Source organism: Myripristis murdjan, chromosome 24 (genome assembly GCF_902150065.1).
Source record: "Myripristis murdjan chromosome 24, fMyrMur1.1, whole genome shotgun sequence".
Taxonomy (NCBI): Eukaryota; Metazoa; Chordata; class Actinopteri; order Holocentriformes; family Holocentridae; genus Myripristis; species Myripristis murdjan.
Genome location: NC_044003.1, coordinates 10,746,418 through 10,770,851, shown reverse-complemented (window position 1 = coordinate 10,770,851; position 24,434 = coordinate 10,746,418). Strand labels below are relative to the sequence as shown.

Genomic DNA, 24,434 nt, shown 5'->3' with positions numbered 1-24,434 from the left:
TGTGTGTATATACATGCACATGTACACATTTTGTTAGAGCGTGCGTGGGTTTAAGTTAAAATCTACAGCATTTGACTTTCAGGTGAATATGTGATTTAGGTCAGAGAGGAAAGAGCGAGGTTGGGCAATAAACCCAACCTGAAAACACTGAAGACACAAATATTTACTTCTGTAAAGATAAAAGGAAAGATAGTGAGAGAGGGGGGCAGACTGACTCATGCGCAAGCCATCCTGTATCTATTGCAACTGTGCTTGTAAGAGTTTGCATGCGTGTATATGCATACACTCAGATTCAGATGCACTAAGCTGCACTGGTTTTCCACATTCTGTCTTTGCTATAGAATAGGACTGCCATTCAGCACCCCCTGCTGTCAATAAGCTATACCATACCAGCCTCCATCATTTGGTCAGAACACATCAATATCCACATTGCACATCCCAGACCTTATGAAAGTCTGTAAGCTTGGTGGTCAGACTTTATTTGTATATTTGGTATTCAGAGGTATGAATAAATACTGGTTAGAGTCATTGAAAGTGTAAGTTGATAAAATAATAATAATAATAATAATAATAGGATTCAGAGTTCATTAGTTTACATTTTATTGCTGATAGTCATGAATAATAATGATTTCAAAGCTACATAATCACCAAAAAGAAAAGGAGGATCAGTTTTAATAATTACATCTTTTCATTAATTGCAGCACTCATCGGGGGCTAAGAACTGAAGAATTCATCAACAAGAAAGAATCTAAATGTCATCTTGTCTCAGAGTCACGCGAAGTCAGCGGGTTAATGAGCGCATGGACATCCAAACCTAACTTTATAATCGCGACACATGCCTGTGGTCTGGTCTTGGTTGCGACAGACGAATCCTCCAGTCGGACTGTAGCTGTAAAATGATTAAACACAGTTAGTATTTCAGATTTAACAGCCAATTACACATGCAGCTCCATCACCAAAAATAATTGTGAAAATACCACGAGTACATTTTTGGAGGGAAAGGAACATGCTGCCTTAAGTGCTTCACTCAAAATATTAAAGATCACTTCAAAACATGGATGCACTCTCATGCGCTGTAAAAGCAGTGTTTCTGCGTCACACAAGAATGGAAGCTACAATTTTTTTAAAATTTAATTTTGTGGTGCCAACTCATTTTGTCATTTTGTATCTTTTCAAAATGGATCTCAGAGGTGGAGATCTCATCTTGGATCGAGACTCCTCAATGCAACCAATGAGCAGACAAGGATGAAAGTACACGTAAAAGGGAAAACTGCTGCATTCATGTTCGTTTTGTTTTCCGTCAGCCCAAAAATGAGAGAGAGGTCCTGTGCGCTGAATCATGACCTCACACTAATGGCGAGCTCAGTTTTAAATTGGCTGGTGGGGGATGGCACACAGGTGATTGTGGCAGTGGCCAGGTTGATTTGCTGGGGAAAAAACATAGCCGATATTTTCTGATTCAGTGCAGTTGGCGCAAGAATAAATCTGGAACAGCACCTTAAGTAAATGGATCAGTAAAAAAAAAAAAAGTATCTAAAGCATGTATAACCATGGCATGACATAAACATGAAATAACAATCACAACTAACACTAGTACACTACTAAAACATTACATGCAAAGGCATCATGGGATACTGGTTCAAAATAATACAGCACCACTGATGAAATAAGATCTCACTGCAACATGTTTGGTTGATAGCGCCATCACTTCTTAGAAATAAATATAACAGTCTTTTCTGCTCAGTATCTTGCTGGCATGATAAACTTTCCTTGTTATGATGACAAATCTTTCTCATTTTAACAAGATATTTTTTTATGTTATAATTGAACCTTTATTTTCTTATGACATATCAACTTGTCACAACACCAAACCTTTCTCGTTTTAACTGTATATCAATTTATCTTGTTATGGCATGAAACATTTCTCGTTATGGACGCATTGGAAGATATCTTATTATATCATGACACACAGTTGTCTGAGACCAAGCTGTGCCACTGTAACAAAAAACACACCTTATTTTAATGATAAGATAGCTTGTTATAACAATGAAGGTTTTTTAATAACAAGAAAAACAAGAGAAGCTGATATATCAAAATAACAAGGGAAGATCTTGCCATACTGAAAAAAAAAATCTCATTATAGCGAGAAAAGTTTAGCATTGAAAAGTGATGTTGAGCCAGCAACACACTACCATACATTACAAGGTGGGCACATTAGTGACAGACAGACAGACAGACAGAGAGGGAGGGGTGAACCCACAACCTCTGCTTGCACTTTGTACAGTGCAGGTGTAATAAGTCTCACCTAGGTGTCAAAGTTTCACACATTTTGTGTGCAGTAGCCGGTTCCCTCACAGGGGTCATTAAAATTTAATCTAATCTAATCTAAATGTGCTTCTACATTGTCGCTCTTCCATCTGCTGTTCAAGGAGTAGCTCCAGGCAGTACATCTTGATGATACCACAGATCAGAGGTTCTCGGGTTTAAAGCTTTAGAGGAGAGTTGTTAATGTTGAAAAATATTGATTGACTGACGGGTCTGGGGTTATGAAAACACCACATGTGCTCTCCTAAAAGAGCACTTCATCCAAAAGCTATGCATTTTGTATCATGCACTCACCCTGAGTTGTCTTAAATGTCTGCCCAAGTGAATGTGCATTTAGAGCATTTTCTGCACGCGGTTTATTTAGCTTTTTTTTGTGCAGCATAATCAATTACATTGGTTTGGGACATACTGTATATACAAATGGAGAGTCAAGGTTGGATTACCCTGTGCAAAGAGTTTGAGAATTTGAAACAGGCGTTTTCATATCCTTTTTGCTGCTGTTTGTTGAAGTCTTTGATCAACGCAATGCCAACAGAAATGGCTACAGTATTCCGAGCTTCGTAGTCTGTGAGGCATGAAATTAACTTTTTTTTTTATTTTGTCAGACATTCAAGAAAGCTCACATGATACAAAAGAAAAAGTTTTTGGGGGGGAAGTGTCCCTTTAAATTCAATTCTGTTTCTCTACGAGTCAACTTACATGTAGAAGTTCTGCCCTGTAGAGACGGCAGGGGTCATCGTGTCAGTGGTAACAGCCTGTATGTACAGAGGATTATCGCAAATGACTCCTGAGTTCTCGCTCCTGAGGGCAGAGAAATGCTCCCAGTCCCCTGTTCCACTGGGGTTGTCCCGGTCAAACCACGGGGTCCAGCACACTGGCCACACAGCGAGGAAAGAGAAACAGCATGACTAGCGAGAAACAGCCTGACCAGTCGACCATTCAAATCGAACAGCCTCTGACTGCAAACAGTGAAAATGGGCCTTCCCACTTTAAATTGGCCGCGTAACCATGTAAAACTTTGGAATGGACTCATAATTACCTCCTGCACAGAATGGGAAAGGGCAGCTGAAACGAACACGATAATCAAGGCAGCGTTTATTCTTTTGATCGCTGTTTTTGCAGATGAATCCTGTGGTGGTGTCAGCGCTGTCAAAGGAGACAAGTTGACAATTTAAAACACTGCATGGATGCGTCCAATTGATAACCAGTTCTTCTCGTGATTTGTTTGAATCAACATAACCAAAGCATGTAGGTTTTGACAATCACAGTAATGTGAATCATCTGGTACAACAACCAAAATAAATAAATAAATAAATAAATAGAAAAATGAGCATTACTGTCTGTTATTGCAGTTACTGCTAGTCATTATAATTTATAAACTTGAACTATTTGAACCAGCTAGCTCTGTACAAATTGTTGCTGAGCAAGTAAAGATATTGTTTTGTGTATTGCTGTTAGTCTGATGGATGGAGCAATGCTCTCTTTTCTCTTGAGCTATCGATAGTATCACTTGTGGACTTAAATATTAGCTCACTTTTTGCTACTAAGATCCATAGCAAGGCTACCTCATTTCCAAGAAGTGGGGTATTTTCACTGGTCACCTTTGGGGGAATTAAAGCCCACACAACCATGCTGGAATGAACTAATGTAGAAAATGCAACCCCTAAAAATCATTTTTATTGTAGGTACTGACTTTTAGAGACTCAAATTTTGGTGAAAATAGAACTTCAGACTTAATACGTCATGGTTTCAGCTGAGTTTATGGTACCTTTGTGCATGTTGCATTTTTAAAAAAAAATCTAAATGCTGTGTCTTTATTTTGCATGTTTTGTGTTGGCATGTTTACCTGAGTTGTTGTGTTTTACCATGTTTATCCCTTTATTTTTACGCACTGTTTTGCTTTTAATGTGTTTAATTGAAGTCTGCGTTTTAAAGAATGGATTCTGCAAGAGTAAACCAAACAGTGCAATGACCTCGGGTGCAGCGGTGCCACACTTAATTACAGATGCTGTTATACAGACGGAGCTGAGGAGAAGCAAGTGTGTGGGTCACAGTAGGCAGACCGTTTGAGGAAACAAATACGACTTTAATTGGAATATTCCAAATCCACACTGACCCACAGTTAGCTGGGAGCCCAAATCGCACCAAATCAATCAACAATCAGTTATGTCTAATGTTAAGTATCTGTTATTGATGGCCAGAAGTAGCCTAAAGACTCATTTATGGCTCAATGCTGAGCGTCCACTTTTGCCTCTTTCTTAACAGGTACATTATTACGACCTCTCCCACCCTCCTCATGCTGCCCTCTAGTGGATGTATCGCTTAACGTAAACGAAATGGACGGATTTATTTTCATACTTACAGAGAGGATAAATGAGCTTCAGGACATCACCACAACCTTTTTTAACTACGGTGAGCAAGAGTGGGAGGGATAGAGGTATTTGTGTGTGCATATGGTCGTGCGTAGGTGTGTGTTAGGGAGAACAGGGCAGGAGATTGTGTGTGTGTGGGTGTGCATGCATGGTGCAGAGTGAGAAAAGAGGAAAGTCAGCTGTGAGACAAAGAGTTTCACGCAAGAAGTAGGTCCTGCCATTCTTTAGAATAAACCAAATGTAGAGGTGCCTTGGCATTTCAGGACCCTCTTTATGCCCAAGTTGATTAACAGTTAAGATAGAGTAGCAAATTGAAATGGGGTATACTAATGGACCATGCACACTAATTTGCACAGGGCAGGCAGACGTTAAATAAATGATTAAGTTAAGAATGGGAAAGACTTGTTAAGTACCCAAACATGCATTAACCTTGATGCTAAGCAACACTTTTATTATTTAGTGTTTCATTAGTAGTGTTTATTTATTTATTTAGCACCGTTTATCTTGGGTGGTGTCATCCCTTGTTATCACTGAAATCATAATAAATCTGGTTTTGTGTAATTTGAGTTTTAGCCTCCTGTGTGGTTTTTAACTCTGTTCCCCTGATTTTAAAGAACCTGTCAGTCTTTGAGCCTCCTAGAGCTCTGAATTAATCCCTTGATGGCGCTGTCGGCTTTTTGGTAGTATCTCCCTTTATATCTAAATTTGACTAGTGTTTAAAGGTGTGGCCCTGCTATTGGCTGCTGGGCTCGGCCACATTTCCCATCCCTATAATGCACAAAACACATTAAATCAATCTAACACACACAGCATGCACAAATCGATCTTATCCTGCACATTGTGTGGTAACATACTTACACAGCAATCACGTTCCCTGCTGAAGCCATACTGAGCCCAGACGTAGTTGTGACCTCGATCTGAAGTGGTGAAGGGCAGATCTTCCCCGGGTTTTCTTGGCGAAGGTTGGAAAGGGTTTCCCAGTCACCAGTTCCACTGGGATCATCCCTGTCAAACCATTCAGTCCAGCACTCTGCACCAGCCATTCAGGAGAGAGGAATTTCTGGTGTGGAGACACTTTTGCAAACTACGAATTCAAATTTATTCTGCTGTTGCAGTCAGTGTATGTCTGAGAGTGGTAGCTGCATATCTGGGATGTATAAATGCAATGTAAATGTTTAAAAAAAAAAAAAAAAAAGAGGTTTTGGCTGCTTACGAATGAAGGTGTTATTGTCGCAGGGCCCTCCCCCACCTAAATGAACATGAAACAAGGAAAGTATCAGACTTCAGCGTTCAAAGAGAGCCACTGGATGTTTTAGTTTGTTCTTTAAGTCAAAAATCTCTAACCTGGCTGTGCTGGAGTGGTTAAAACCGGTCCTAAAGAAGGGACTTAAATACACACATACAAAACATCATTTTTGCAACACTTTAATAGAGTCCTTCATTTCAACAGAGAGAAGGTCCTAGAAAATGATAAGCAAGAGGAGTGATGAGAAAGGATGTCCTTGCTGGCAGAGGACATCCTTGTCAAACCAAAAAGAAAACCACTGAGTCATTTTAATTAATTAGAAGTTTGATATGAAATCGACACATATGAAGTTTTGAAATATAAACATGGGTTTTAACTGAGCTGGATGGGTCCTGTGCAGTCAGGATCCTGACCTCATTTGATCATGTAAAATTTTGTGATACTAAAATTTCCAAAACCTGAATTATTAGATTTTACTGAAACTACAAAGATGTATAAGATATAAGATATGAGGTTTTATTAAACCCTAGTGGAGGTTTTCACTTTACTTACTTGGCCTGGAGACAAGAGGAAGTTTGCTGAACTGCTGGTGGCTTTCTGGGCAATAAATAGCAAATAGGTTCATCAGTAATGAATATTTCTGATATAATCTAGAATAGAAAATACAGTAAATACAAGAATGATTACTGCAGCCATTGAGGTTTACCTACCAACAAGCAACCTTGCAACAATGACAACAGTCAGCTAGTGGAGAAAATGTGACATATCCATTCAGTTAGGGATATATATTGTAGACTTAGATCAATATATATATATATATCAATTATCCAGTGCCAATATAGCATATATTTATATTGAGAAAATGGAAAGTAATGCAAAATATCATACCAAGTGGAGCATGGTGGCAGATTATCTTGGACTGTCAGCTGTGGATGGTGGTGGATTTTGGTGGTGGATTTTGGATGGATTTTGTGTGAAGGAGTTGAAATAAATTCAAGATTAGCATACCGTGTAATTTTACAAAGTCTTAAAATTTGCATAAAAATGAAAGAAAACAAACAAACAAACAAGCAAACAAACAAAAAACTGTCATTTAGATGTATATGTACCTCAACACTCTGACTTTCCTTGCCCCAACATTTAAAGATGCACTTTGCAAAGTTGCAGAGAGTCAACTGAAGTGAGGACCGGTAAGGTTTAACAGACAAAAAAGTCAAAGCATGTATTTTGATGGTTGAAGCATGGTTCTCATTGTCACTGAATCACTAATTAATTATGTGCTTATTCCATATTTTTGTCAGCTAAGTCTAAATGGTCCTCACTTTGATTGACACTCATTTTCAAATAATGTACCTACTATCAAATCCTGATACATAAGTAAGTATTAGACCTCATTTATGAAATATGTTTTTTAACTGTTTCTTACAGAAATGTTCACAATAAATTTACAGACAAAAGCGCAAGATGCTCACCGAAATGTTGAAGGTGCCGTGGCCTTTTGGTATCTTCTCTGTGTTGTAAGGGGAGACCAGTCCCCTTTAAATACCTGACCAAGATTTGGAGGATGTCCTTTTGCAAAAAAGAGATTAAATGTCCATAAGTGGTGAAATGTGCACTGCAGTATACACCCAAAATAAAGCAATTCTCCATTCAAAGTTGTAATTCAAAAGCGACAGATAATGTGGAACAAAATAACAGCAGACTGTTCCCAGGTACTAAATTCCCAAACAGTGAATAGGAAGATGATACGTGAAGATAAGGTGTCCAGTCTTACCTTTCCTATATCCCTGCCTGCAAACTTAACCTTGACAGTTATTGTACATCTATCCAATATCTAAACAGAGCTGATCTCACATTCTCGTGTTGCAGGCAAACACATACAGCTTTTGAGATCTTTTAAAAAGGACTGGAGAGCAAAGTGGGTCATGGAAAATATGCTGTATTGTACTGCAACAGGCTTAAAGCTGGAGGAGGCAGATCAAATGTTCAGCAAAATGCCGGCTGGGAATGTCCAGGTGTAACGTTGCCAAAACAGCTCCTGTCAGTCAAAGTGCCCAGGTCCAGTACGTCCACTTGACCTTTTCCGGTGGCTCCAGAAAAGGTTGCTGTTGTTTCCATATATGTCCATTTGTGTGTGTGTGTGTGTGTGTGTGTGTGTGTGTGTGTGTGTGTGTGTGTGTGTGTGTGTGTGTGTGTGTGTGCGTGCGTGCATGCGTGTGTGCGTGTGTGCATGCATGTGTGTGCATGTGTGTGTGTGGGTGTGTGTGTGTGTGTGTGTATGACAGGTTTAATCAGAGAAGGCCTTGTCCAGGAGAAATTTGTGTTTGTCAGCCTGCTGCTGGCCTTGTGCTGCTAATGAAACCTACCAAGGTTAACCAGCTCTTGTCACACACACACACACACACACACACACATGCACACACACACACACACACACACACACACACACACACACACACACACACACACACACACACACAAGCAAATCTCCCCCCTCATTTGTTCTTTCTCTCCTTTCTCTCTCCTCTCCAAATTTCTCCTCCCAGTCCTTTGACATCTTTTTATTATCTTGACCTCTTTCTATTCTTTCTTTCTTTCTTTCTTTCTTTCTTTCTTTCTTTCTTTCAGACTCTAAACAGCATTAACTCTTGTTTCCCAAAACAGGTGACCAGCTAATAATTTTATGATTATTTTTCATTATTTTGTCAGTTAATTGATGAAGTGTCAAAATCAGCACCAAATGACTTAATTTTACAGAGAGAAATTTAGACACTATACAATTTGTTAGGAATTTTGTTGAAGTGTCTCAGGTCCTCTATAAAACACCCATGATGCATTGCAAATTAAAATGAAGAAACAAGTATGATGAGTACCACAATGCAGAGCAATCCTTTCCTACCGAAGAAGAATTGTTTACACAGGAACAATGTATAAAATATAAAAATGTTTGTTTTTGCTCAGTTGGAATTCAAACGGCATCTTTACCTCCCACAAATGCATTAACACAAAACAAAACAAAAAAAAAACAATGTACAGTAGCTTTTTAGCTAGATGGTAAATGGTTTAAGACGATAATGTAGTTCATTGCTGTATTTATGTATCTGAGGCAAATATCGGTGCCTGATTATACAAATCTATGAGATACTGTTATAAATTTGTGTTTTTACCAGCAAGGGCTTTATTTCAATAACATCTCAGCTCTCCACAGTGAGTTTTGGTGAAGGAAGGCAGGCTACCTCCAAATAAATAGGCAAACATAAGTAGTCTAATTCATTCTATTAGCAGACTGATTCATTCACACAAAACCTAATGAACAGTCCATTGAACAAATTTAATGCATGTAGAGAAACACAAGGTGTGTTTTGGTGAAAGACATTTGTGGGAGGAACCACATATCAACATTAATGCAAGAGGCTTTTTTTTTTTTTTACTGAAATAAGCATTGGAATTAATTAAGAATTAACTGGTAATTTATTTCGCAAAATCAATAGTACCTAAAAGTACATGTCAACAAGCTGTCCTGAGTGCTTGAGTCTGAAACTTTGTTCTGTTGTTGCCCATATATTTAAATCCATGACAAACAAAATATAGTGAATATTGAATGAGGATGCCATCTGGAAATCAGGCAAAGACAGAACCAAACATGCACAGTAACAGGTTTCACAGAATTGTCACAACAGAATGTGTTTGTAATATCACAAAGACTCTCTGTTTACGTAAAACTCTGCAGTTCTGCATTGGTCTCATTTCGTCTGAGCATTTGAGCAGTGAACAGCAGCTTTGAACTTTCTGCAAGAATTGCACACGACTTTACAAAACTACTTGATACAACTTGCACTTTATACAACTCACATAGAGTCATAGAATATAATCTCCTCAGCTAGGATGCAGGCTCTGCTCCAGGCCAAAGAACAGGAGATGTACTCCCTGAGATACAGACTCAGAGATACAGAGGAGAGGAGGAGGAAAGATGCAGCCTGGTGGTCCTCGCAGCTCAAGGAAAAGGACAAGAAGCTGCAGGTCCTCCGCAAAGCTCTGAGTGAGACAGACAGCAGAGAAAAGGCCTCCAGAAAGGATGAGGAGAGATGGGAAAGAGAGCGGGAAGACCTGGAGGAGAAGATGAAGATGGCGGTGGACTGGGGATCCACTGTCCTCAGCAAGAAGACTACCGAGATCAACCTGCTTCGCCAGAGCATTGAGGAGGAGAAACAGCATGTTAAAGAGGCCCGGAAGGAAAAGAAGGAGCTTGACAAACAAGTCAAAGAGCAGAACAGCACTATTGACTCTCTGACCAAGGAGATTGAGAAATTGTCATCCACCATCATGGCTCTACAGGCCCAGTCTGCCTCTAAGCAGGAAGAGTTTGAGAAGACTCTGAGGCAGTCAGAGGACAGGGCAATAGAGACCTGCCAGGAAAACAACAAGGTCCTCAACTGCCTCACTGAGTCAACTGAACATCTGAGAGAGCAACAGAAGCACTGGGCCGAGCAGAAGCTGCAGCTGGAGGCCCAGATGTCGGAGGAGCGTGAGTCCTGGAGGGAAGAGAGAGAGAAACTGCAAGTCAAACTCAAGCAGGCGGAAGAAACCTGTGCAGCCAGACTGGCAGAGAGGGAGACAGTAACCTGCTCCCTCTGTCAGAACACAGAGTCTGCTGCAAAAGAGAGGGCAGAGATGGCCATCACCATTGCCACTCTGTCCACTCAGACCCTCGGAGCAGCTACTGGCATAGCAGAGGCAGCGCAGCACCAGACAGAAGCTGAGAGCCCAGAGAAAAGCAGCCAGATTGAAGACCACGCTGCAGCCAGCAAGGTACCAAATGCAGATATATTTCTACTATTTATTTTTCTAGCCAGTAAAACAAATTGCAGCAGAATTTCTCACTAAATGATTTTTTTTTTTTTTCAGAGGCGCAAAGGGTGGAAAGGATGCTTCAGACTCAACATATTCAGGAAGAAGAAGAAGAACACTGGAAAGGCGCTGAGCGAGGATAATTAAGTGTGAAGGGCCCAGGCTGCTTTGTATGGAGAGACATCAGTAGCAGCAGCAAAAAATATGCTGGCACTGATGTCTCTCCATACATCTGAAAACAAACCAATGAGCCAGCAGCCAGCAAACCTCCTCCAGCCAGTAAACCTTCTCCAACCAGCAAACTTCCTCCAACCAGCAAGTTCCTTCAACCAGCAAACCTCCTCCAGCCAACAAGCCTCCTTCAACCGGCAAACATCCTCCAGCCAACAAGCCTCCTTCAACTGGCAAACCTCCTCCAGCCAGCAAGCCTCCTTCAACTGGCAAACATCCTACAGCCAGCAAATCTCCTCCAACCGGCAAATCTCATCCAACCGGCAAAGCTTCATCAGCCAGCAAACATGCTTCAACGGCAAACCTCCTCCAACCGGCAAACCTCCTCCAGCCAACAAACCCCCTCCAAGCGGCACCAGCCAGCAAACCTCCTCCAACTGGCAAACCTTCACCAGCCAGCAAATGTCCTTCAACTGGCAAACCTCCTCCGGCTGCAAAACCTCCTCCAGCCAGCAAACCTCCTCTAACCAGCAAACCTCCTCCAACTGACAAACATCTTTCAACCAGCCAGCAAACATCTTTCAACCAGCAAACCTCCTGCAACTGGCAAACCTCCTCCAACCGGCAAACCTTCATCAACGGGCAAACCTCGTCCAACCGGCAAACCTTCACCAGCCAGCAAACCTCCTCCAACCAGCAAACCTTCACCAGCCAGCAAACCTTGTCCAACTGGCAAACCTTCACCAGCCAACAAATGTCCTTCAACTGGCAAACCTCCTCCAACCGGCAAACCTTCACCAGCCAACAAATGTCCTTCAACTGGCAAACCTCCTCCAGCCGCAAAACCTCCTCTAACCAGCAGACCTCCTCCAACCGGCAAACATCTTTTAACCAGACGGAAAACATTTATCAACCAATAAACCTCCTCCAGCCGGCAAACCCCCTCCAAACGGCAAATCTACTCCAGCCGGCAAACATCTTTCAACCAGCAAACCTCCTCCAGCCGGCAAACCCCCTCCAAACGGCAAATCTCCTCCAACCGGCAAACATCCTTCAACCGGCAAATTCCCTCCAGCCGGCAAACCTCCTCCAGCCGGCAAACCCCCTCCAAACGGCAAATCTCCTCCAACCGGCAAACATCCTTCAACCGGCAAATTCCCTCCAGCCGGCAAACCTCCTCCAGCCAGCAAACCTCCGTCAACCGACAAACTTCCTCAAACTGGCAAACCTCCTCCAGCTGGCAAACCTACTCCAACCAGCAAACAGTGACACATAGCAGGTGCACCGACTGCACCTGCTCCACCAGCAAGGCACTGCAGTGTATTAATGTGTCTTGTTTCTTGCTTCAGTATTTTTTTCTTGTGATGTACTTAATGTAAAATAAATGATAACTGAAATAATTCCACTGTTTTTTTTTTTGTTTGTTTGTTTGTTTTTTTACTGCGGATGAAAAGGATTAAACTGCTCAGACTGCAGCAGCCAGTAAACAGCCACTACCATTGACTGTGTAAAACTATCAATATTTGATACAGTCGACAGTGACACCAGTTAAAATGTCTCAAAATGTAACAATGGAGGCAGAGACAACACTATACACTACTTATAACTGCATTTATCTGTAAATAATACATTTATCTGTAAATAATACTATTCTTATACCCTTCTAGTTAGATACCACCAGCATTTCATTGTCTTGGTACCTGAACTCTGCACTATGTCAATAAAGCTGAATCTAATCTAATCTCATCTAATGAAGAGTTTTCAAGGGAACACAGACCAGCTGTGAACAGAGCTGCAAGCTCTTCTGATAGATTCATTATGATAAATAGTCACATTTCAGGGACAAAATAACACAGTGGATTAAGCAGACGATTGTTTGAAACAATTTTCTGTTTGTTATCTTTATTTGTATTGCAGAAGACCATCTAATTGACATTTATATATTAATTACATGGATATAAAGTAATGAAATGGACAGTTTCGCTCTTTACTGAATTGTATTGACTTTCAAAATACAGTACCAATGTTTCAACTGGTTTTCAAATGATAAAATTGCTGTATTAGATTTTTGTAGGATTCACATATAATACAGTACAGTATATAAAATATACTGTAAAACTCCCAAAGCCTCTTGAGGTCAGCTTTTTCTTGTTTTCCTCCATATCTCTGTCACTTTATTAAACATCATACACACACTCTGAAGGTGTGTTACCATGGTGTCGCATGTCCTGCCTGCTGTCTGCCGCTCAGAACTTGACCCTTCACACAAGTTGGAATATTTACATAATCTGAGCCTGATGGGATTCAGATTGAGAATTACAAACTCTCAAAACACAGCAGTGCCATAGTTAGTGTTCTGACTCTGGCTAATAAAAGGGACTCTGTTGCAATAAAATGTGCTGCTAGGGGGCCTGGAGTGTTCGCCAACCAAGCATTGAGCAAGAAGAAAGAAAGAGGGAGAGAGGACAGTGAAGTAGCCAAGGGGGTGGGGTGGGGTGGTTGGGGGGGTTGGGGGGGTTGGGGGGGTAGAGAAGTCCCGCGTGAAAAGAGGAACAAGAGTTGTAAGCAAGTGAGGAGTAAAGATAGAAGAGAGAGAGGGGGGACCGATTTCCCAAGGGGGTGATGACCACAAAACACACACACACACACACACACGCACGCACGCACGCACGCGCGCGCACACACACACACACACACACACAGAGAGAGAGAGACACACACACACACACACACACACACATAGACACCATCCTCATCAATTAGACTTCATTAGCATTGTCAGATGAGACTAATCAGTGTGTGTGTGTGTGTGTGTGTGTGTGTGTGTGTGAGTGTGTGTGGGTGGGTGTCTGGGTGTGTGTGTGTGTGTTTGCGTGCTTTATTTAGTGAATGAGCAGAGCACTGGACTGTCTTAGAGGAATTTGCTGACTTGAATATTGCACAGCATGAGCTGTCTCCCTCCAATGCAGGAAGTAACACATTCAGAAATACAACAAATGCATGAGCACATCTATTATATTTTGTGCATGCTTTACACAGAGAAAAACCTCAAACTGATAATGTGCAAAGGCCGGCAGAAGTTCCATTTCCCAAATGGAGCCAGCGTTGCCGTCATTGCTGGTAACAGTGTGAATCATTTTCATGTTGTTTGCCGACCTTTGGCTTGCCTCTGTGTGAAACAGAACAGAACAACCAATATCAGTAAATGAGCAACAGATGTCGGCAAATGAATATATTGTGTAACCTAAAGTTGGCCTCAGGGAGCCTCATCTGAAAGGTGTGTATATTGTAAGACCAACAACTCTATTATAATCCAATGTTTTTCCTTGCTTTGACATGATTTGAAGGCCATCATTATCGTAATTGAGTCCTTGACACATTTACAGCATATCATCATACCTCAATTTTATTACCCATATCAATGGGATGTGGGACTCCTTGGTCACTGTGAAATACCAGCCCAGTCGCACAGTATTTTGTGCAATAGTCACAATATTTAATCTACTTATTTGTGTCCCTGAACATGAATTGTCTATTTTTTCATGACAGTCAGCACAACTTTCAAAGTAATCTATTTCAATCAGATGTATGTTTGTACTTCCAATGTATAAACATAGTCTGTTGTTTGTTTCCCGTTACGTTACGTAGGGTGAACGCCTTTTCCTAAATTTAACCAAGGTCTTTTGTTTACTATGGCTACCAGAATATAGCCTATTTAAAAAGTTTTATTCATGACACAAATTATATTTGTGTGCGTATGCATGAGAAGGTAAATTCATGTGCAAGGACACAAATTACGTTGGTGTCCTAATTAAGTCCTTGACACATTCACACCACATCATCATACCTCAATTTTATTCCCCGAATCCATGGAGGCTCCTGTGAGAAGTCAGTCAAAGGCCCTTACAGGAAAAATCCAGACCAAAACACTAACAATTTAAAAACAGGAATTTGTGAATTATTTTGTGATTCTGGTGCCATTTTGTTTTTTTAAGGTGTAATTCCAATGCATCGCTACAATATTGGAACTGTTCAATTCTTACTAATGTAATGGATATCCGGCATAATCCATAGCCTTTGGGGGGAATATTTGTTTGTGTGTGTGTTTGTATGTGACCCACCCTTCTGCCTGCATCTAATGCCCCAGATTCCTGCATGGTATTAATTTTCAATCATTTTGTTTCAAGCCTGCATAAAAAAAGACTCATTTGGCACTCTAATTCAGATTCATTTTGCACTCTAATCAGCACACTAGTCGCACATTGTAAGTAATAACAACACTACTGTCCAAAAAAAAACAAAAAAAAAAAAACACAAAAAACAAACAAACAAACAAACAAAAAAGCTGCTAAATATTGTCATTAAATACAAAACTGTATTTACTTAGAGTGAAAGCTGAATTTCCTCAACATAGCAAACCCACACCTTGACCAGATAAGAAGGAAATATTCAAACGTGGAAACCAATTCACAGGCTAATTACATTCTGTCACATTAGTTGTATTAACACAATACAGGAGAGCCATTTTGACGGAAGAGCACTTTTATTCTCAGAGTTGCTATTTTAGTCACAAAACTCAATTCAGGTAGAGTGATTGAGGCTTACATAAAATGTTAACCATTATACAATAGAGCAATGGTTTTGTATTAAGCTCTTTGTATTTATTCACATGTATGATGGTAAAAAAAAAAAAAAATACTTCTCCTTCGACTACATCATTCACGAAAAATTAGTCATTCAGTTATTTCAGTTGACCTTCTGTGGTATAGCTAAGTAGGAAGGTCAGTTCATGCAAACCAGAACTGCTGCTCTTAGAAATGGTACAATATGAGATGTTAAAATATCAATATATGTAACTATTACTTATAAACATAAAGGAACTTTAAAAGAAATGTGCACAGTCCACTCAAAGTACTCAACTCACTCACTCTCTTTCTTCATTTTTCCCTTGTATTGAGGCAGAAAGGAAGCTGCGAGAGACACAGATTAATGGCAGACATAGTACAGAAGAAGCTGGTGGGACTCTGTCCAAGTACAAATGGCTCCAGAGGCAGTGGTCTTACTCAGTATGTGATCTCTGGGCAGGAGTGCTGACCGCTGCTGATGTTGTCACTCAAGGGAGGTCAGTTTTTGCATGGGCATCCAAATCTCACTATGTAATCTTGGCAAGACTTCTGCTTCTGGTCATTATTGCGACAGACTAATCCCTCAGTTGGACTGTAGCTAAAAAAAAAAAAAAAAAAAAAAAAAAACATAATCAAGTCAAGATGATCAGTCAAGGCAAGTTATCATCAGCCATGCCATTGATTTCAGTGAGGAATGCTTACAATGCCATTTGCATCGCTGACATTTACACTTGCTTTAACAGGTCCACTTGTACAGTCTAATGCAGTTCAGGTCAACAGCTCTGCCATAAATTCTACCTTTTAAGAAAGTTTATAATGTTTAGTTGTTGCTGACATTGTGGAGAATGAGTAAATTTAATTATATGTTCCTTACTGTGGTTGTAGTTTACAGAGGTCTTGTACTGGACTACATTATATTGAGAGGTGCTTCTAATTTTTTGTCCTCCGTATTTATATACATGAGGGGGGACAAAATATTGGAAACAGCTCTCAACAAACTGCAGTCCAGTGCAACAGCAGCACTAACTATGAGCTCAGTGCCAAATATAGAATTGAATTAACACCTCTATTACTGTGACAAAAAGAAAACCTGAGAAAAGGAAACTTTATGGCACAACAGCTGTATTGGATTGTATCAGATTATGCAGGTGTACCTAATAAAGTGGCCACTGAGGGTATATTGACCATTTTTCACAGCATAGCATTCTTTTTTATATATTTTTGAATACTTACTTGATTTCCATATATTTTTAAATTTGAGAGTTTAGACATTAAGCTTAAAATGCTCCACAACGTTTTTTTGTTTGTTTGTTTGTTTGGTTTTTTGAGACAAGCAGAGGGCAAATATAAATCCCTCTTTTCACAGTTTCCAGGTCATGTCTTCTGGGATACATTTTCTTGCTATGGGATTGTAGTGTTGTTAAGTGGCAGCCAGCTTTGAAGGGTTTGGGTTACATAACGTGCTGAAGTGAATGGACATGGATAGCTGTCTGAAGGCTTATAAACTAAACAAAAAGCATTAAAAAAAAAAAAAAAAAAAAAAAAAAAAGTATCATACAGTTAGAGAAAGGTCAGCAGAAAGGTAAACTCCATGTGAATCGGGTTAAAATCTGCAAAAGCACCAGTATGATGTAGTCCTTTGAGAAAACAGAAACCCTCTTAAGGGATGATTTTCTCTAAATTGACAAAGGCATGGTGTAGCAAACCTAAATTCAACCTAAAAATCAAAATATCAGCAAAAAACAAGCACTTACTTCAAGAAATAATCCCCAGTTTCAGTGGCTGGAATATGCTCATCTCTAGTAACACCCTCTATGAAGAGAGGGGTATCACAAATGATATTTTTGTAGTCAGATTTCAGATGAGCGAAATCCTCCGAATCCCCTTTAATTCTGGGCGTGTCTCGGTTGAGCCATATGGTCCAGCACACACGGCCCAGGTAAAATTGTTCTGCATTCACAAAACACATCATTTACACAGATCATTCAATCTTTCAGTGGCATTAATTGAGCAATAATACCCAAAAAGCTGTGCCTAAAGGGGTCCTCAAAGCTGCATATAGGCAGTCTGGCATTTTGGCAGTTTCAATTGATTTGAATTTGTTAAATCTTAACATTCTAAAGTTTGAGGGACTTCATTAAAAAGTCAGGCAATGTTATGATTATAGATTAAAGATAATGAAGGTAAATTCTGCATAAAAAGATTACCTTGTATTGCAGGTGTTACAGCTTTAACAACATTTTACAATAAGATGCACAGAAGTAAAGTGGATTTGTAAACTAATGTACAGGTATTCATAAAGTGATGATTTAGTACACAGCAACTAAAGGAAGGAGCATAGGAAACTAGTGAGCATTTAAAATTATAGTTACCATCTTTGTCCTTACAGAATGGCGGGTGACAGCTGAAACGGACACGATTGAAGTGAATGCTGTATTCCTGACAAAAGCTTGGCTGACTCTGGCATATCGAAGACGTCATGTTAGCTCTGAAATTTAAAAAAAAAAATAAATAAATAAAAATCTCAGTTTGATGGAAGAGGCTGAAGAGAAGTGGTATATAGCACCTGCTGTATAAACCCTAGTGTAATGGAGGATGCTAACCACAGCTTTGGTGTTTTGAGCAGTTCAGTTATTTAGCAACCAGGTGGGTTCACATAGTGTCATACTAACGCAGTATCCAGATCTCCAGGTGGACCAAGACTTATCGTGTTTGAGATTTCTATTTCAACAGGTGTGGGGCAGATCTTTCCTGGATTCTTCAGCCGAAGGTTGACCATGGCCTCCTTATCTATTGTCCCGGAGGGGTTTTCAAACCAGGGCGTCCAGCACTCTAAACAAACCATCACCACAAGACAATTGTGTGAAGAAAATAAAATAAAAATAAAATAAAAATCTCTAAACAAGATATGCACACAACACAGATGCTAGCAATGCTTCTGAAAAAAGGTACTTACTGATATGAGTTGGATAATGGCACATCTCTAAAAAGAGAGAAATTTATCAAGCAGATTCATAGATAATGACACATGGAGTGGAAGACTGAGAAAAAGAGAGCAAGATCTGTGTTTGTACTAATACATTAAAAAATGAATCAATAAATGAATCAATAAAATGGAATATTTTTTTGAGGTAAACCCAATGTTCACTGCAGTATATCTGCAATGGTATTTTGCTATGTTATACTCAAAGTTACAAAATAATATTTTATAATATATTAAAGTCAAGTAAATGAAGTAAGGAGTCAAGTAAGTGCACATATTAAATAAGAGGATTTTACCTTGTTCATCAACAACGTTGTACAGCTGGTGAGCTGCTTCTGCTTCACACAGGACAACAACAATAATCTGTAAATTTCTGCATGTATTGTCAATGAGAAATCAGTCTTTGGAAGTGACCATACATTTGAATGAAGCCTTTTCATATACGTACCAGCGAGCACTGCTACAGAGATAGCAGTGGCAAAGGTCAGCTGTTGGAGAAGATTGAAAGGAGCACAGCATTAAAACATCAAAACCCTAACACACTGAGCTTTAAATTATTTGTTATAAACTACTTAGTGAAACTTACCAGCTGGATCATGGTTGCAGAAAACCTCAAACCTTGGAACCTTCGGTAAACAGAGATACTCAGAATTCAATATATCATTTTTATCATTATGGCATTTGAAATGAATAGCTTGTCAATACACACCGGTTTTCAAGATATCTAGTCCAGGAACAAAAAAGCTGATGCTTTTACCAAAAATATTCTGGGATCTTTCTCTCGGAGTAACTGGACGGATAGTGGCCCTTAAATGCTTAAATGTGGGAAGTAGCCCTCCCCTTTACTGGAAACAAGTCTGTGGTCCATTGGTAACCATTTTTCTGTTTCATGTGTCCACTGGGGCTCTGTGCGCTCAGTAAATAAGCATGTTTTGACAACCTCTAAAAACAAAGAGCATGCAATGCCTGCAGTGCCAAAAACCATTGTTTCATCTTTGAAAGAGTCACAAAAACTGACAATGTAATTTGCACTTATAAATGGTGTTTTCACACAGTATAAACACACAGAATCGCAGACACAGCTCCAAAAATCTGAGCGCTCCCACCTCCCATCCTGCTGCATCTGATCCTCTAACACCACTAATCACCGCGTTGACTTATCTGTATTTTATTTAAACACAGACGCGGCCACGGTATGGCTGCCCTTTTTCAGTGTCCATCCTCTGCAATGGCTGTGTGTACCCTAATTAATTGCCCTTTGAGAAGAATAGCTACCTCCCTCTGTTCAATAACAGCTGGGGAGAGTCTGTGGCTATTCATACATCAGCATTAAACTTTGTCATCTGAAGGGGCCAGCCTAATATTTTACACTAAATTGTGCTTTGGACTGGATGCCAAAGAACAAATGACAGCATGGTGTAGACTCATTTATCATCCCAACACACACGCACACACACACACACACACACACACACATCTCTCTCTCTTCACACCCCTTTCCCCAGTCTCTCTCTCTCTCTCTCTCTCTCTCTCACTCTCTCTCTGTCTCCATGGAAATATCTGGTGTCATCCTTATTCTCCTGTGGTGAAGGAGCTGACTGCAGACTTTCTGTTGACCATCAACCCTATCTGTACAGATGGAGTTCTGTGAAAATAATATTGTTTTACATACATGCACTGATGTACAGACACACACACATGCACATATACACACACAGACACCAACAGTTTCATCTGCTTAAGAATGGAGGACGGTGATGTAAGCCGGGCATCTCAAGACATTTGGCTCTTGAGCCAAAAGGCAAATGACAAAGAGTCATTATTATTTCAAGACTTGGTATGATGATAAATTCATTAGATGTTGTTGCTGGAGTTATGCTGTCTTTATTATCTTAAAATGCGAACATAGATCTGTTTGTTTTGAATATGTTTTCAGTGGAGCAATGAGACGTGATAAATATTGGTCCAGTTTCTGATGTTTGTATCATTAGCATCCTGAGATCGAAGCTGTACTTCTCTTCCATGTAGCCTCCCACCCCAGGTGTGATACAAATACTTAACAGCCACTGGGAATTAGATATATGCCCCTTTTAAGAGTAATTTTGCATCCATTCTCTTCACCTACTGCATGAAAAGCAGGGGAGACGAGGCAGGTTTGAGGCTGGGCCAGGCTGTTGAGAAGAGAAAAGGGGTGGAGTGTCTCAAATCTATCTTTCAGCATCTCCAGCTGAACACTGTGCACTGAGCCAGGTGAACTGAGGATGAACTCAGCCAGGTTTAGTGAGATAAATGCGGCATGGACACATTTGGGCCCGCATGTTGATATGACCTTTGCTGGAGTGCCACATTCAGGCCCGAATGTCAGATTTGCACACAAGGCATCACTAAATCTAATTAGCTGTTGGCCGTGATATTAGGTGAATGTATTCAGGCATGCCCAAAGGAAGATTCCTCTTGATTTCAAGAAAGTCTGCCAGCAGACATGAAAGATCTCAAGGACGTCCCACCTCACAGAACATCCATTTCATTCTCTTCAGGATGTGCTTTAGAGATGGTTAAGTATAGGCATTAGGTCATACATGGTTAAGTTTAGGTATTGGGTTAGAGTTGGTTAAGGTTAGGGTAAGGATGAGTAAGATGTTCCATGAGGTGGGCATTCCCTTGAGGTTTTTGAGATCTTGAGAAGGGTCCAGCAGCAGGTCAGATACCTCAAGGAATGCCCCATCACTCTTACCAAAACTGCTAACCACAACAAGTAGTTACCTAATCTTAACTATCTCTAATCCCAAACATAACCATTCCTAACCTAAACTTGATTATTTCTTCTTCAGGAGAATGAGATGGATAATCTTTGAGGTCTTTGTGTCTGCCACCAGACCTTGTTTAATCTGCAGCCTGACCCATCTCTTGATTTCGATGACCCCGTTACTTTTTTTTCCCTAGCACAACCTGTAGGCCAACATGTCAAGTTTGATATCTCACAGTCAATTTTTTTGTATTGCCATCAAATTTTAGTGCACATTCCTTCTACCCAGACGATGAATGCTGTCAGTTTTTGACCTCATGACAGTTGTAGACCTCTTGACCTTTAGCCAAAGCGTTACAACATACAGATTGCCCCACTGCTTGCATTCTCCCAACATGCACTGAGCCACTGAGCCTATTTGTGACTTGAAGAAACAATCTTGACTGTTAATGTAAATCCAGAGTTGGACTGCTATTGTCCTTTCACCTTGCATTTCTCTCAATTTGTTCTAATTGTCTATGTTTACCCTGCATTTACATTATTCCTGGTTTGTCATAGCATAGTTGGAGATTTCATGTGTTTGTCTTCCTGCCTTCAGAAGAAGCAATTTCTGCTATTCATTCTTGTACAGTATGACAAACTTTCACAGACTTGAAAATTGCCCAAAACGGATAATCCATCACTGTAAACATGAAGCCTTAATTTGATTTTTTTTCTTAAGTTTCTGTTCTTTCATTATTTCCTTGTGCCAGAGCTGATGTTTTCATATCGCTGCATTACGTTACGCTCTGTCAATCATCTGACACACACAGGAAGAAAGGAAGTCTCTGCCAGGAAATAATCCCTCAAAACATGTCATCTTACAAACTTTACTGTCACATCCATGTCTTCTTGTTTGGGGCATCTTTGTCAGCCAAGACAGCAGTTAATTTCAAGCAAGGTTTGACACAGCAAAGTCGGCATTTTAAAAGCAAAGAGAAGCAAATAAATGTAAACTAAATTAATTGCATACGACATGCATTGCAAAATTATGGAGGGAAACATAAACTGTATGTGGTGGGGAATGCTCCCAATGTTAAGGTGAACACAGTGTGTGTAATGATGGTGAATGCAGCCCTGGAAATGACTCCTAACCAATTCCCTCATCAGGGCCACACTCTATAAAACACCTGGTGGCCTGTACTCACTCTCTGCTCCCAGCCTTTATCCCTGCTGTTGCTGGTTTGGTGTTCAGCTTTGTTGCCTTGGTTTGCTGAGCTTATTTGCACCCCTGGCACTGGGACACAAATAGATTGCACCATTTGTTTGCTGTGAGGATTGCAGTGTCACATGTGAGGTAGGTATGTGGGAGCACCCCTGGGTAATCTACCTCTCCACTTGTGGCCTCAGCTCTGTCTTAATTTTGTTTTGTGTTGGACTGATTTTCATGTATTAGACTTGAGTAGTTTTTAGTAGTGTTAAGGCCTTTTTGTGTAACTGAACTCAAGTAATTTATCCCCTATCCCTTATTTATTTCAATAAAATCTTTGGTTTATACATAAAACACATCTCTGTCCTCTTTACTAATGAGTCTGTGTGCCTTATCAATTCAACATCGAATACCAAAGGGTAAAGATTTTAATTCCTGGGGTAAAAATCCCCAGTTGTCGTTGTCGGTCCCTATTCTCCCAAATTCTCCTCTTATAGCCCTCACCACATATACATACAGTTGTACATGTGCTATAAACGACACTGTTAAATCGTATCCCTGTACTGAAGACCTAATGTTAAACTAATCATTTGGAGAAGCGAAGACCTCAAAACAACCTGACAATTTTTTTTCTCACTCTGAAGGCCTAAGACTCACACTGGTTCTCACAATGACAAGAACACACACACGGAGTGTAACAATATTGTGTGTTATTATTGAATATCCCAGCACTGAATGGAGGAGGATGGCACATTTTGATACCTCACCACTAATCAGTTCCTCACACACTGATAATACACAAGGACTGCTACTACTGTATTACCACAGCGAGGTTTTATTGTTTCTCAAAACACTGGCTGTGTGACATTGAGCTGTTTTGAGAAACTGTGCGACTAGACAGCTAGTTTCTTTCTCTATTTGTTCCTTGATCCCAGTCTGCAAAAACAATCAAGTTAATTATTTTTTGTTTCTGAACACTCAGGGCTTTGTTTTCAAGCCGGCATTAACCCAGTGTTAGGCACTAACCAGGCGTAACGTCAGCAAGTTACAAATTTCATCGAGTTTTAAACTCGACTGGCTGCTTTGGGATTTTCATGGTCCAAACTGAACTTGCCAACACTGAGATGGGTGGAGTGGCAGAGCTGGGTGTGTTTCTTACGCAGATCCGCAGTGCAGTTTTGGTGCCCCTTCGGCGTTGCCCTTTGCCTTCACCAGCCGAAAAACAATTTGCGCTGTGCTATGTCCCTGGTGCAATGCCACGCACCTCTCCAAAATCCCATTAACACCTTCATGAATGATGTGCTTGCTTGATTCACATTGATAAATCCACTAACCAAGAAAAGTGACTTCTTGCATATCAAAACTACAAGTACCTGCCACTAAAGCCAGTATTATTGCCTAAAATGTCTGTAGGCCTTCTTGGTTACAGAAGTGCAGAGACGTCTTTGTTTTTGCACACACCAGTCAGCTCCTCGTCACCACTCTGCCTCATAAATCCAACATTCTCTGCTGGATCATTGTTTGCTCTGCCATGATGTCTTCAGCCGCACCAGCCAGTCAGTTTCCTCACCCTCCCAGCCTCCTCCTACATAAACTGTGTTTCATTATCTGTGTTTCATTATACCTGCCTGCCTTGAGTCTGAATTTTTATTCTGTCACCTCAGTCATGTGACACTGCAGTTTTTATTTCCAGTTGACAAAGGCCCAACAGCTGCAATGACCATGGTGTGACAGTGCAGAAGTGTGGCTGTGGCTGTTTTGGTGAAATCTGTGTAGATTGATTGATGTGTGCTTTTAAGTAAATTCCAATTTCCACATTTCTCTCTGGAAACTGAAATAAGGTTACTTTAGGCGACATTATTATGGGGAGTTTTCAGTTTGTCCTGCTGTTATGTAAACCATGTAAAAATACTATTGCTTTTCACACAT

At 40.3% G+C, this 24,434-nt stretch overlaps 2 protein-coding genes across 3 annotated transcripts; both read right to left on the bottom strand.

Annotated features, from left to right (window-relative positions):
- Positions 1-789: 789 nt before the first annotated feature.
- LOC115356621 (cartilage intermediate layer protein 2-like) lies at positions 790-5,740 on the bottom strand. Its single transcript, XM_030047838.1, has 4 exons — positions 5,556-5,740; positions 3,365-3,471; positions 3,025-3,199; positions 790-889 (listed from the first exon to the last, which is right to left on the bottom strand). Exons 1-4 carry the CDS (start codon positions 5,738-5,740, stop codon positions 790-792), a joined length of 567 nt encoding a protein of 188 aa, XP_029903698.1.
- Positions 5,741-15,556: 9,816 nt separating this feature from the next.
- Positions 15,557-19,345, bottom strand: LOC115356303 (uncharacterized). Of its 2 annotated transcripts, none has more exons than XM_030047419.1 (9): positions 19,280-19,345; positions 19,157-19,196; positions 19,019-19,058; positions 18,867-18,908; positions 18,544-18,570; positions 18,260-18,419; positions 17,960-18,075; positions 17,342-17,537; positions 15,557-16,185 (listed from the first exon to the last, which is right to left on the bottom strand). In XM_030047419.1, the coding sequence occupies exons 2-9, from the start codon at positions 19,166-19,168 to the stop codon at positions 16,086-16,088; spliced, it is 693 nt and encodes a 230-aa protein (XP_029903279.1). In that variant the 5' UTR covers positions 19,169-19,196; positions 19,280-19,345; the 3' UTR covers positions 15,557-16,085. The 2 variants fall into 2 exon arrangements, with proteins under 2 accessions (XP_029903279.1, XP_029903280.1); XM_030047420.1 differs by having other exon boundaries at positions 18,867-18,905.
- Positions 19,346-24,434: the final 5,089 nt, after the last annotated feature.

What these genes read in the sequence shown, in the direction of transcription:
- LOC115356621 (XM_030047838.1), bottom strand. Translation starts at nt 5,740, where the DNA reads ATGGCTGGTGCAGAGTGCTGGACTGAATGGTTTGACAGGGATGATCCC. An exon ending in TTTCCCATTCTGTGCAGGAG is followed by an intron (nt 3,200 to 3,364) that starts GTAATTATGAGT and finishes CTGTGTGGCCAG; the next exon opens with TGTGCTGGACCCCGTGGTTT. An exon ending in ACAGGGCAGAACTTCTACAT is followed by an intron (nt 890 to 3,024) that starts GTAAGTTGACTC and finishes ATCATTTTACAG; the next exon opens with CTACAGTCCGACTGGAGGAT.
- LOC115356303 (XM_030047419.1), bottom strand. An exon ending in CCTGGAGATCTGGATACTGC is followed by an intron (nt 18,076 to 18,259) that starts GTTAGTATGACA and finishes TTTAAATTTCAG; the next exon opens with AGCTAACATGACGTCTTCGA. An exon ending in ATTCTGTAAGGACAAAGATG is followed by an intron (nt 17,538 to 17,959) that starts GTAACTATAATT and finishes TTGTGAATGCAG; the next exon opens with AACAATTTTACCTGGGCCGT.